The 15060-nt window shown below is 40.7% G+C and overlaps 1 protein-coding gene across 6 annotated transcripts in view; it reads right to left on the reverse strand.

Annotated features, from left to right (window-relative positions):
• Positions 1-15060, reverse strand: part of CLASP1 (cytoplasmic linker associated protein 1) — a 213446-nt gene that overhangs the window by 29464 nt on the left and 168922 nt on the right. For all 6 annotated transcript variants that reach the window (XM_066611749.1, XM_066611747.1, XM_066611748.1 and 3 more), the window contains 2 exons: positions 3571-3721; positions 2368-2614 (listed from right to left, as the gene is read on the reverse strand). In XM_066611749.1, coding sequence (XP_066467846.1) covers positions 2368-2614; positions 3571-3721 — 398 coding nt within the window. The remainder of the gene's footprint in view (positions 1-2367; positions 2615-3570; positions 3722-15060) is intronic.

Below are 15060 nucleotides of genomic sequence, written 5' to 3' on the forward strand. Positions count from 1 at the left end.
TGGGGTTTGAGCCCTCGTCTCAAGAACTTGGCACTGATCATTAAAAGCTGTGATCTAAAAAGTATATTTGGGGACTGAATACAGCTGAAATCAATAGGACTTACCTTTAGATCAACCCTACATGTGCTCTGATGTAGAGAGAGGGATTTTGACTTAGGGCCCAATCCTATCCAATTTTCCAGTGCTGGTGCAGCTGTGCCCATGGGGTATGCAAAGCTTCCTGTGTTGGGGAGGCAGTCACAGAGGCCTCTTCAAGGTATGGGAACATTTGTTCCCTTACCTTGGGGCTGCATTGGGGCTGCACTGGTGCTGGAAAATTGAATAGGATTGGGCTCTTAGTTGGCTTCCCTTTTTCTTAATTTTAGTGTAGTTAGCAAAAAAATAGCTAGAGACCTGGAACCCAACAGAACTTAATGCACAGAGTTCTGAATGTAGACTTGGGGAAGTTGCGCAATAATTCAAGTTCAGCTGCTGTTAAGGAAGATTTTGAACTTGCTCAGTATTCTTCAATTTCTGTTTGTTGGTTTCTCACATGTAAAAAGAGTCAAGATGCAGTTTAGTCTCCATGGATAGGAAATTAAAATTCTTTATAAGCTGTTTCCACAGGGAAACCAGTGTCTGTTTGTGAGCATTCTACCCTGCCCTGCTTGTCGCACAGAGAGAAGGTCCATGTCATTGGGCATGACGAAAGACATAGTTTACTGTATACTACTAGATAGACAGTCTTTGTACTTGCTGCTCAGTAATGAACTTATTCAAGAGGAGTATCAAAAAATGGGGGAAGACGTGTGCTTAGTATGGGAAAATCCCACCACCCAAGTCCAAAGTCTTTTCTGTCCTCAATGTTAGCCTCACACAGGTGGAGAAGAAGTGGCTTTGCTCCTTAAAAGGGATACTCTTCTGCCCCAAGACTTGCCATTGAACATGGAAACCTAGCTTGCATTCCTCAGCTCCTCCCCAAGAGGTGGTCCTCCATATGGAGGTTAAGCCTCAGTCCTCCTTGGGACTTAGTGCTGGATGTCTTCCTTCTTTCCTCTTTTCCTTCCTTCCCAGGGCTCCTTACTCTTTCCCAGTCGCCCCCCTGCACCATGTTTCTCTTTCCCACTTCTCTGGATAGCTTCTTGTGTCTTGCCCCCCCTTTCCCCCCTATCTCTCTGAACTGTCTTCCCCATCTTTATTTACCTTTATTTTTCCTTTACATTTGCCTTTTCTCTCTTCTCTGTGTTTCGCACCTCCTTTCTCTTTCCACCCCAGCTTTTCCCAACCTTGTCCATTGAAACCAGTGGTTTCCAACCTTTAGGAGCCTATGGACAATTGATGCAAAAATTGGAATTGTCATGGACCTCATGCAACCACCAACCTCACCCCCTACACACAAAAAGTTCCATTGACTTTGGTAGTCCTGGGGGAGTGCTTGGCGAGACAGTGGAAATACCAGATGTGGCTGCAGGTGGACAGTCTGCTCTCTGTGCTTTCTGGTGGTCCATGGGGGAGCACTAGCACTAGCTGAAAATGATTGAAGGCAATCTTTTTTCCCCTGAGATTTCATGGACCACTTCTCAAGGTCTCGCAGATCACCTGTGGTTGCTGCTGAGGAAGCTGAATTTGACCTCTAGAGGCTGATGCCCCTCTGTGTGCTAGCCTGCCTTCTCCCGTGGTGGCACAGAAGTACCTTATGGCACTTTTGTGACACTCGAAGGCCTGCACAAGTGACTTGCACTGGCCTAGGGCACCTTCTGGATTGTGCCCTGCGTCTCAAAGGTTGGAAGCCTCACCCTACAGCTACACTGTGCAGCTGTATCCCATGCTGGGCATCACAGTGCTGCAGAAAATCTATGGGGTAAAAAAGTCCTATTGACACATACAAAGTTGCTGTGGCTACTTGCAGCTCATGTCCCTATCTCCTCTTCACACTATACAGCTTTACTCCCGCAATTACCAGTAGAAGACTGGCATACCAGGGATGACAAAAAATGTGAAGTAGCTGCAATAAATAATTGTACTGATTTCACAATGAACATTCTGGCACAGCAGTGTAACCCTCCATTTCTCCTTTCCCAGCCTTTCTGTCCATAAGATCAATAGGAAAATTCTCATTTAACTTAGTAAATACAAGACCAGGTCATGGGAAAGTACCAAAATGGTGAAACCCAACTGAAGCAACACCTAGGATTTCTCAATGAGTAGTAATGCAAATTGTATTATTCACTTCTGTTGCATATTTCAGCAGGGTTGAGTTAAAGGGTGATTCAAGTCAAACCCAAGAAGCTAGTTTCAGTACGACGTTCCATTACCAATTAAATATGGAGTCCCCATTATAGAAAAAGATGGGAACACTCTAAGTGAAGAAAACAAATGAATACAAACCATCCCGAAGCTGGTCAATATCATCATCAAACACAGCCTCCTTAAGAGCACTCTTGTCATAAGCGCTGATAGTATCCGAGTACGGATAGGGATTATACTCTCGAGTTCGGGGTCCTGAAAAGGCACGTGGGGGCTGGGTGTTGAGCAGGGAAGTTTTGTTGTCTAGAGCCATTCTTCCTCCTTCCACAATGTCACTGCTTCCACGCACATCAGTGGCAGGTGAGGCTATCCCACCATCTCGAGAAACCTGCAGGAGTGCAGCAGACAAATGGTATAAGACTATGTGGGCAAACATGCGATGGCCAATTTAAAGCCAGAAACGAGTCATGTCATGCTTGAATGGAAATCTGTTTTACAGTTGCTCCAATGGCAATTCTTATACACCCTGAGCTTCTGGAGTAGGGTAGGATACAATAAATTAGAGTAGAATTTGATACCACTGGACATGTAGCTTCAGATTACTAATATACACCCCATGCTTAATACTGTGCACAATTACATTAAAAAGTAACTGGATATTTTATTACCCTGCTGCTATTCCAAAAAATTCCTTCACAGCATATTGAGTTGCATGATAACTAACCTTGTATAGAATCATTAAATGGCATTCATTGCCACAGATTCTTCAATTAAAGAAAACAAAGCAAGTCATGAGCCTGACGTTCAAATTCTAACATGTGGCAGGATACTGGGGCTGCTCTGGATCAGTATTTTTCAACCAGTCGTATGCGTACCACCAGTGGTACTTGAAGTGGTGTCTGATGGTACCCACAGGATCCCTGGACACTTGCCACTCAGTAGCAAAACCAGAAACACGATACAACAAACAGCAGTAGGAGGCTCAGTCCATGGGCAGAACCCCAAAGCATGCTTTCCACTGACTCTAAATAATCACTCCTGTCCACCCTGAGCCTCTTACTGGTGTTTCTTGTGTCATACCTGGCCTCCCTACCCAGAAGTAACTGGTTATATCATCAACTGTTACTTCCAGTGGTACCTCGAATAGATGGACCGTGTGAAGTGGTACAACGGAGGCAAACACTGAGAAACACTGCTCTGGACCATTCTCACTTTGACTTCATTTGCCTAAAAGCCTACATGCATGAACCTCATTTGACAAAGGGCTTACATTCATGTAGCCCAATCTGTACACCCCAAAACCGAGCTGTTTAGAATCTCATTCAGTCAAAAAAGAGCACTTACAATGTCACTGTCCTTTTTCCCATCACGTTTGATTGGCTCATTTAGATCCTCTTGGCTACGAAAGCTAAACTTTTCAATTGCTTCTGTGACTCCACGAAGAGAGCTGTAAATTTCGTCAGAATTTAGGTTCTCCGTGTCATAATCCAGCATGCTGAAGACCGAACACATATGACAAATTAAAACCAATAAACAGCTTGCTTGATCTGGAGATATTATACAGCTCACTTGGATAGCCATGATTTGGAATTCAGCTTTGAACATATGTAAATTTTTACATGTCATGTAAATCAGAACCCAACACACATGATTCCGAAGGTGGATTCTAGGATGTGTAAAAGCTGCCTATGAACAAGAAATATTGTTCATGATGAACATGAATATCCAATATCCAACCAACTCTTCCACTGAACCAATTTTATAGTATTTCAGATGCTCCAATATTTTTGACCAAAATTTTAAACAGAATTTTTCCCCATACCATTATAAACAAAAAGACACATCAAAATCAACTATTTCCATTTAAGACCCAACCAAGTGTTCTAGTATTCGTAGTCAAAGCCTAGCTCCAAATATGTAATCAATAACTTCAAAAGGTTAGAAAGACAGACATCAATGATTATGGAAACTCAAAAAGTTGTGGCATGAATGCATGAAATAAATGAATGCTAGTTCTGGGTTTCAAATTTTACTTTGCAAAGATGAAGTCTAAATTGAAGCTTTTAAATGATTATGAGTTAATTATTGTCAGAGAAAAAGTTATGGACATGACTTATATTGCTATCACAACTTGAATATTAGAGGTGAATAAATTTCCCTTTCTCTAGGTTCAACACTTGATTTCATTTCTGGATCATCTCACAAGTGATGCAGTCGTCTAAGTGCTCTATCACAGCAAGTATTATTGATGCCGATGGAGTCTGCATTAATGGAATATACTATACTTGGAATAGATTTGTGCAGGAATGCATGAAACGCTATCAGGTTAGCCTTACTTTTCTCTGAATATTATTTTTTATGCTACCCTCTGGAGCCTTTTCAAAAGCAGTATGGATACTTTGTTATTTGCAAGTGTACATACAGAAAAGGTATAGTGAGTGCAGAAAAGGATCTACAATTCCCAACAAAATTCTGTAATCTAAAAAAATTCATTCATTATGCAGGATCCTGGTGGTTGCGAGTTTGAAGTTTACTTTGTAAAGCAAGATCAGTGAAGCTACCTTCAGCATTTCATTTTAACAAAATTGTCCAAGCCCTCCTCCCCTAAATTATATGGTACAGAACTACAGAAGTTCTTACAAAAGCTCAGATCCATAGAACACCAGACACTAAGCTTAACATTTAGTTATGCCAGTGATGATCTTCTAACTGCATTAATCACTGGCAGGATTTGAAGCCAATTTTGTTTTCTTAACATGAAGCATGAGGAACTTGGGGTTCAAAGTGCAGAAAAGTTCTATAATACTAGTAGAATGATCTTGTCTGATCATGGAAGCTAAGCAGAGTCAGGCCTGGTTAGTACTTGGATGGGAGACCGCCTGGGAATACCGGGTGCTGTAGGCTAATACCATAGTCTTTCAAGACTGAAGGTTGCCAACCATTTTTTCAGGGTGGGGGGAAAAGATCTGCATATCTAAAACCTAAACAAAAAGTTGTAAGAACCATGCAAGAAAAAGAAGTTTTTTGGTGTGACTGTTCTGTTTCATTTTATTCACAAAAAGAAACAAAATTTTTATGTACAGATGAAAAACACAACAACCTGAATTTCTGAAGACTTTTGAACTGAAGATTATTCATAGTTAAAACTATAAGGAAAGCAGACAGCATTAGAGGCAATCCAATATCATTTCTGCCAAACAGAAATGGACGTTGATTTCCTGTGTGCACAGGTATGCTCCATTTAGGAAACATTTGGGGAAAGACAGAAGGCCAGCTGGACATGCCATATTTGGAGCAGCCATATTTGTTTATTCACATCTCTGATTTGCATACAGAACAGTATTGGAGAATCTAATTTTTACAACAAAAAGTGCACATGGGTGAGGGAATCTGAATCCCCCCCTCCGTAACTCTGCATGCTCCGAATCTTTCTACAATACCAGAAGCAGCTTTATATGTGGACAAGCAAATGTAAGTGTAATCTGGTTCAAGGCAAATTGCCTAAACCGAAAGATTGGCTTATTGCAATCCCATTACAGTAGTCAAATGCTACTTCTTAAGAAAAAGATTTTCACAAAATGGACGTCTTCTGAGTGGGCACTGCCTAAAAGCAAGAATTTGTAATTATATTGATGAGTTTCTCTTCCTGGAAGAGATTCAAGAACTGTCAAGAACAGGACAAGATTTATATCTCCTGAGTTTTCTGGGCTTTATGAATACTGGGAACAGATACAATCCCTGGATGTCTGACAATGTACTCACTCTGCAACACCAACCCAAGAAGCACCACCAGAACTGAATGTACATGGTATGTTTTGGCAAAGAAACCATAAGGCAACTCCTGAACTCTAAATAAAGATTAGGAAGAAAGGATTGTCTGGAGAGGAAAAAAAAAAAGAACCATCTGACAGCAGTGTGGATCAGAGCAAAAAAACACACTGCTATACAGCTGTGAAAATGGCAATGCTGCAGAATCTTCTTACTAGGAAAGACTGCAACTAAGTATTTACAGCCACTTTAGCCAGGAGAACATGAGACTAGCCACACCTTGCACAAATGAAAACTTGAGGACAATTATTTCTGCAATGGATTTTAGAAAGGATTTGGCAAATCCTCCCTTGACAAATAATATTATTTTGTGCTCTTTCAAATGCCTCTCAAGAAAAAGTTTCCAAGAGCTTTCTAAGGAATAATGAGAGACTCAACTTGCCCATGCATCACCATGTTATCCCATTCATGGGCAAAATGAACACAAAAAACTAAACAGCAGAATGTACACATCTATCTTCCCCATTAGCTTTGCATGGAACAAGCACAAACAGGATTCAGTGAACCCAGCTCAAGATGCTAAAAAAAATCTCAGTTGAATCATGGCAAAATCAGATTTTTTTTTAAAAAAACAAGCCTGTTATGCAAGTATATATTTGCTTTACTCATACAATGCACATCCACACACAAGACACACCTCAAAAATCAGGGCTGTGAAACCTCAGGCATTTCTTAAAACCTTAAAATGACAAGAACTTCAACAATATTATGTGTTCATTTCAAAACAATCTCTAGCTCAAAGCTGCAGAAAAATATTTGAAAATCACATCTACTCTGGTAGTGGTGAATATCCTACTGGGATGATTATTTGGGGAAACAGTACATGGAGTTTACCAAAAACAGCATTCGTGCTATTGTCCACTCGTTTCTATCACATAGTCACGTGATACTGCCACGCCTCTCCTGCATTAAAATGCCTACTCTTACCCCTCCTTATTTAGCATGAACTTCTGAAGTTCTCTTTCTTCTCAAAGCCATGCTCTCTTCAGTTATTCTCTTGCGTTCAAATGCCATCTACTTTGAAGACTAGATACAATGCCTCAGCTTTGATTCCTCCTTCTCATTTGCTTCCTATATTAAATCTGTCACTGAGCCATACTCCCTCCCCCTCTACAAGATTACCAAAATTTGGTCCTTCCTCTTGGCCAGAGGTGTCCAAACATTTTGGTAGGACGGCCACATCATCTCTCTGACACACTGTCGGGGGCCGGGGGAAAAATGAATTTACATTTCAAATTTGAATAAATTTACATAAATGAATATATTATAGATTGACTGAATGAATATATTATAGATTGACTGAATGACTGATTGACTGAATTATAGATTGACTGAATGACTGAATGAAGGTCTTGCAGAAGCTCAAGGCCTATAAAAGGCCTTGCACAAAGCAAGGCTAACCTTTCCTTTGCTGCCACTGCTGCATCACAGACGTGAAACAGCAAGTAGTGGAGGGAGCCCTCATCGCACAGCTCAGGTGAGAGGTTGAACAGTCATCCTCATGCTGAGAGCAGTTGCGTCGGGCCACCACGGGCCCCAGCAAGTCTCCAGAGGGCCAGAGGCTCATTGGAGACTGGGGGCTCTCTGAGGGCTGGATTGGAAGCCCCTGAGGGCCACAAGTGGACCCAGGGCCGGGGTTTGGACACCCCTGCTCTTGGCCCTTCCTCTCATAGAATTTGGCCCTTCTGTGGCTACAACTCTTGAGTATACTGTAATTTTTTTTTCCTCCTTCCAATCACACATCAGTCCTCTCACCTCTGTTCAGAACTGTGCCGCGCAATTTATTCACCACTCATTGTTCTGAACATTAGCCAGTCCACCGCCACATTCTGCACAAACTCCTATGTGTTCTTTCGCATGCACTCTGTTAAATCTCCTGTCCCCATAGCCCAACAGATTGCTGACCATATTTGCTTCCCCAAGTCTACCACCTGCAGGTCTCATAACTGAACTTTCCTCCTTGTGCTTGGACCACAAACATAATCTCTGTCAAATCTCTGTCAAATCTCTGCATATAATCCAGCTTTCCTGCAAATCTGCTGTTATAACTCCTGGTTTTCTTTAAGTGCTTACTGAAATAAAGTCTGTGTAACTGCATTTGCACACATTCAGCTATTGTCGCTTATCCTACTCCTCACCTCTCTCTGCTGGCTTATTATTGTGGCCTGAACACTGTGGTCCTGTCCCGTCCCCCCACATGTCCAAATTTAGACTGTAACTATTTCAGGCAGGGATCCTAACTTTTGTTTATATTACTCTGCAAGGTATATGCTTATGGTATAATATAAACATCAACTGGAAATACTATTTCCTTCCATTCATTTGAAACTGGGTGAAGAACGAAGGATTTTGGGGGGGGGGGGGAAATGGTCATTTTAGAGGGTGATTTGCTTTTCTGAAGGGCTTGAAAAATTACTGAAATCTTACATTTGCAAATGAGCAAAGAGTTAATCTTGGACATAAAAATTTATTATTCTAAAGAGTAACATCTGAAGAATATAATTATACAGATGTCTGAGTTATGTCATATTACTTGTATCACAAAACGGAACATAACTGAAATCTCAAAAATACCGGTGCTATCCAAAATCCACAAAGGAAGAACCTATTTTCATAACCTGAGAATGAAATTTTATGAAATAGCTCAAGAAAGAAAAAAACAGTTTCTGAATTTTTTTCTTTGGAGAGTAACCACATTAGCAAGCAAATACATTTACCCAGTACAGGAATTTTATGATAATGTAAGGGGAGAGAAAAAAGAAATGCAAGATAAACAACATCTGTTTACTATCAATTGATCAATCACACAAGATAGAGGACAAGTGATTCATGCAAAGAACTGGAAGAGTCACATGGTGAACGAAGAGATGAGGAGAAATGTGTGACTTTTAGAGATGTCACAATATTATTTTCCAACTGCCACGACTTCCAACGAACCCAGACATTAGGATATGGATCTGACCAATGTCTAGAACTTTTAATGTATGTTAAACAGGGTTGGCCTATAAACTGAAGAATAACTCTTCTAATTATTGATCATCTCTCTCTCTCACTTTACTGACAGAATCTGAACCTGTGTGAGGTTCCTCGTGTCTATGTCTACTGTCTTGCTTTGAATGATGCATAATTCTAAAGTGAATGACTTACAGTGCTACTGTAGTCTTTGTCTCCTAATCTCCATTTCTCATTTCAATGATCCAATAGTTCAAATTACTCCTCTGTCTGAGTTAATGTTGTATTAACACTATAACTCTGCAATTGCCCACTACTTCACCTACTAGTGGGATTTGGTTGGAGGACACTGTGCCTTTTAAAAATACTGAAAAGAGTAGGCTAAATACAGTGCTAATTGTGGTTGCCTTGATTCAGCTGTTGGGAGGATCTGTCCTACACACTTCACAGTATTACCTGTGCAAACACTAGCATATACACTGTAAATAAACCTGCCATGAAAAGTGTGAGTTGGCCCCCTGAGACCTGACTGGTATTGATATCACTCAGTGATATTAGAGTGAATTCAGAGAAAATATTCTGAAAGATTGGGAAGTACCATGCCAAATAGTTGAGAAATGGAGAGATAATAAATTACCTTTCCAATAATGAATCCCCAGTAGAAGTTCTGCTTACATAATGTGTAATAAGCTGGTTTGATCACAAAGTAAGATGGTCTAACATATTGCCCAGTCCCTGCCTCCTATCTTCTGTCTGATCACCTGACTCCTAGCAGGAGACTCAACTGCTGGTCATTAATTACATGCACACATCTATGGCGGAAGTGAGTTAAGGGGTATTTAAGCTCTGACTGTACTTTTATTGCAGTGGTTCCAGCAGAAGGAACGAAGGAAGAAAACTCCCTGGCACCTCTGCCATGAAGATGTGATTTCTCCATAGAAAGCAAAAGGTGCTGCCCCTCTCCTCATCCCTTCTATCTATCTGTTTGAAAGCACTCTATTGAGCCAAAGGTACATAACATTGTGACACCTCAGACGAGTTGGATTAACAGGTAGTTTGTTACCTGGGAGAGTAAGAGCGCCTGAAAGTCTTGTGAGAAGGAGCAGCGGGGATGGAGTTAGGCTGAAAAAGGGGAGGGGGGTGCTTCGACAGCCCATCTGCACTCCAACCCCAGAAACGACTGCAGTGATTAGAGGAAGAAAGAAAAAAGAGAAAGGGGGGGGAAAACAGAAAGAAGAGGAGAAAAGAAAACTATAATCTGAGTGGCTGAGTGTTTTCATGCTTTCTCAGCAAGAGTAACTTAATAGAAACAAATCAGACTGGAAGGAATACTCCATGTAATGTCTTTAGTAATGTCTTCCCTACCAACAACACACTATAATTTGGAGAGTTTAGTTTCAATTTGCATATTTCAAGATAAATAACAACGATGATATCCTGTAATCAATATAAATGAACATCTGCCCACTGGCCGTTTCTGGGGGTGGTTTCCACTCATATCATTAACTGTCATGGTTCCGTTTTGAATAAGCATCTAGAACAAATTCCAATTTAAGACTCTGGTAACAGAACTTAGGATTCCAAAGAGTTTCACAACTTGCTGCTTTGTGATGGCCAATCGATTCTAAGTGCACACGTACAAGGAGCAGGAGAAAGATTTCTTCATATTATTTAACCAAATGAATAGCAAATGCTTATGGACACCAGCGAGATCTTCTTGTAACTATACTCATGGTTTGGCAGTTATCTAATCGACTCCACTCCATGTCAGTATTTATCTCTTTAAATACACCTTCCATATGAGCAGTATCACAAACAGGTTTGGATTGATCATGGAAAATAGGGCTGTCCTCTCAGGACAGCTGAGAAAAAAACCAGACAGCTCTTTTTTCTTTTCATATACCAGTCAGTCAGCTCTCATCGTAAGTGCATGAGCAAGTTCAAGTTTTACTTGAGCAAGTTCAAATACGCTCTTGACAAAAGAGAGAAAGAGAGACAAATAACCACAAAAATAATGTGGGGGATTCCACCCACCATTTCACTCAGTGGGAAATATGCTCTGGAGTCTGCGATGTGAGAATGAATTTGCTGCTCCCTCGGTCAGTTCAGTTCCCATGTGTCTCTCACAGAGCAATTTTAGTTTTTAAAGAGACAATATGTATTTTTTGGATTTAAAGATAATTTTGACTATATGTATATTTTTGCCTTATGCATTAGTTCAGAATCCAACCCTTGTGTAAGAGGTAAACTGACTGTACATATATTATTAGGACTCAAAATTTCAAGAAGATTGCAGCATGCATTTCCATACCTCATGTGCTTTAAAGGTCGGAAGAGAGAAGACACAAAAATCTACTAATGTAACAGTCCAGTCTTCCAATTATAGTAGCAGATCAGGAGGTCTCATGAACTTACACACTCCTTTCTCTTTCTTTTCTTTCCCTCATGCTCAATTTTCCCCACATTTTTCAGTTAACCATAGTGCAGGTTCTCCATCAATATTAAAACCACAGTTCACTCTACACCACAGTTTGCAATCATGGTTAGGAGCACACTTAGAAACTGAGGTTTGATATTTGGGTAGCTCAATCTCTAAATCCACCCATTTGCTAATGGCCATGAAGACTTAGGCTAGAGAAGGCTGGGTAACATTGTTGGGGTACTGCCCCCATCCTCCCCACACACAATGGGCTATACACCTCTGGATAGTCCTTATTTCTACAGTTGCTGGAGTATTCAGTTTGTCACTTTGTTTCTATTGAGTTTTAAGTACATTGTATAGGCAAAGATCACGTTGGTGCAAAAATAAAGGAAAAATGCTGCAAGACTGGAAATGAGAAGTCTGAAATAACTCTACTGCATGTCATATAGCAGTGTCTCTCTAAGCAGCGTCAGGAAGTCACTCAAGGAACAAAAGATAGAAAGTGAAATTGTTTGCAAGATCCTGCTTCATGAAAGAAGAAAAACAAGGGAAGTAATGCCCCAAATTCAAGTCTCACCTACCTGTGAAGTGATCATCCAAAATCATGCAACCCCAATTTTAATGGGAAATCAATTATAATGGGCCAACATCTATCCTATCAGTTTATAGAACTCCCAAACAGATAAATTTATAATCCCAAAATGTAACATCCTGGCAGGACAAGCACATTTCAAAACTGAAGAGGTCTAATCTGTTAAGAGTGCTCCCAGGAAATGTCTGTTTAAAACTCAAAAGCACTGCATGCTCAGTGCAAATTAAAGACATTCATCTCACTACCACATTTCATCCATTCAGCACTTTTCAAGCTTGTATTCCTAAGTGAGCTTTCTAACATAGTTCTTGAAATTAATTTTAAAAAAATCTTAAGCAGAGAGCAGCAAAATAATTAACAAGAAAAAAAGCACAGCTACTAAGCAAACAGGAAAGCGACTCACAAATGCAGTGGGTATTTCTGAGCACGAATGTGAAAAATGGAAAAGATGTTTTAACAGAAGCACTAGGAAAAAGTAGCACTTGACTGAAAACCAGAAAAGGGAATCTGAGTCAGAATATTCTGAGTGATATCCTGATAAATTCTGATAACATGTTAGACAAACAAGAAGCTGGTCAGAAATTTAACCTAACTGAATAATCTGGATGCAAAACAAACTTATATTTGTGGGAAATAGATGATTAGAATAACAGAAGTATCTTTATCAAAACAACAACTCAACATCACTAATTTTTTTTCTCCCCACTGGGTCACTGCCCTCAAATCAGGTTCATAGATTTAAGGTATATAAAAGGTAAACAGATCTCTTGATCTGATGCAAAAATGCATTATAGCTGCCTGGGGGGGGCCTTCAATACAACAGTGGAATATAAATGTTTTAATTCCTAAATTCTGTATCTTAATAGCATGAGTCAATATGTATATGTGGGATTTCGAAGCCTTGACCAAGATTTAAAACAAAACGGACTTCATTTCACAAGAATAAACATTATGTCCAAAAATAAAGCTGGCAAGGAGAGTTTAAGGTTGCTTGTCGATGACAGCTTTACAGATGTTTCTACAGAACACACTGTAGAATATATACTGTATTTGATTGCACAATACCATATTTAACAAAACGGTACAACCAATTGATAAGCTTTTGAAAATCTTTGAAAACCAAATGATTTCATGCTCTAGGGTAACAATTTGCATTTTACAAATGTCTAAGAGCACTTGTTTTATTTCCCACAATGGTAATGCATATGGAATAAAACCCTCAATGGCTATAATATATACAGGTGTGTCCCAGTATCTGCAGTTGTTCTGTTTTGGAACCCTACGCAGATACAGGATACCATGGATACTGGGGATGCACCCCTGCGTGCCCTGTATCCTCTGGAGGAGAGGGGAGCGATGCCCCCCTCACCTCCAGAGGCTCTTCTGAGCCCCACAGAGGCTGTGTGTGTCCAACTGTGGCTTCTGTGGGCCTCAGAATGGCTCTTACAATGAAAAAACACGACATGGTTTTTTGGCAAAACCAGATGTGCCGTTTTTATGCCTTTAAAAAGAATTACAAGGGCCAGGGAAGCCCTTAATTTTGGTACAAATACTGAATTTTACACAAGAACAAAAGTTCATAATGACACAGTGTCAAAGGTTTATAAAAGAAATGACACAGTGAACTCGAATGCTGTGTTGAAGCTTCCTTTTCAAAAAGATGCCTAGCGGGACAAGGTTTCTAAAAAGGTGCTTGGCTGCACTCCCAGAAACTGAAATTCAAATAATTCTACCTTTTGTTTCAAAAGGCCACCTCTGTTATACTCAGCTGGAAATGGAGACTTTGGATCAAATCAGACATGCAGAAATTCATGTGGTAATTTTCCTCATATGGGTTTCCTTATCTGGTGGGTATTCTGAATATCCAAATGCAGGTGTGAGTCACTTACTGACAAACCGATCAAGTAACCGCATATACGACAGCAGTTCCTTTCCCCTCTCTAACCTCCATGCACCTTGCAAAGTCTCCTGTGGAGGTTGCCTTTTCCTCCTCCAGATAGCTGAAGCGTAACCACTAAACTCTCACTTGGCCAGAGCGTTGTGAATGCAATCCTTTGATCTCCGAGATATGTGAAAGTGAGGTGTGTGTGACCTCTTGCTGCCATTCAGCACATGCCCCACTTCTGCCGATCTTGGATGTCAAAGAATTGTGTTCAACAGGACATTCTAGGCAAGAAGGAGTTCAGTGGTTCTGTTTCAGCATTCAGGAGGAGGAAAGGAGACTTTACAAGGTGCAGGGGGTTAGAGAGGGGAAGGATCAGGCTACGGCTTCTGAGGAGGAAACTGAGAAACCTGCGGTGCTGCTCCCTTCACTTAACGTGGATCAGAGAATGCATCCACATCGTTAAGTGACGCATACATGTATGTCTTTGCCACACAATGCCTTCCTAATCTGTGAGTTCTGATGTCTCCATGTGGGTTTTTGAGATAATGCCTTATACTGTCCTCCTGGGAAGTCCTTCACTAGAGACTCTGGTTCCGGCTTTAAAAGGCAGCCATCTCCACCTCTTTACTATGAGCAAGTAGGAGAGGATGTGGACCAATTAAAGTTCTGAAAATTTTGACCTTTGCCATTGATCTTCACCTTTGGTCTGAATGAAAGGAAGCAATATCTCCATGGCTGAAGCTATTCCTCTCAGCAGCAGGATGCTTCCTCACCATCTAAGAAGCCCACTGTGGACTGAGAAGGACATCAGGGTATTCATCAACAGCTGCATCAGGGTATTCATCAACAGGAGAACAAGGTGCTTGTCAGTGGCACTTGACAAAATTTACTGGAATATGGACTGGTTCCAATACATTTAGGAGAAGCTGATATGACAAGGACTGGCAGATAATATCATACCAGTTGGTTTCAAGACAGTAAGGAAAGAGGTGGGATCCAACAGACAGCTCTTGCTTAGGGAGGTTTATGGTTCAGGGGTGGATAGGAACATCACAAACAACGCCCTATGACAGGGGCTCCCAAATTGTGGGTCGCAACCTGATTTTTAATGGGTCCCATAGCACTGGGCAGAGCCTCCAATGAAAACACAGGTGA

The sequence above is a fragment of the Tiliqua scincoides genome, chromosome 1 (assembly GCF_035046505.1).
Source record: "Tiliqua scincoides isolate rTilSci1 chromosome 1, rTilSci1.hap2, whole genome shotgun sequence".
Classification (NCBI taxonomy): Eukaryota; Metazoa; Chordata; class Lepidosauria; order Squamata; family Scincidae; genus Tiliqua; species Tiliqua scincoides.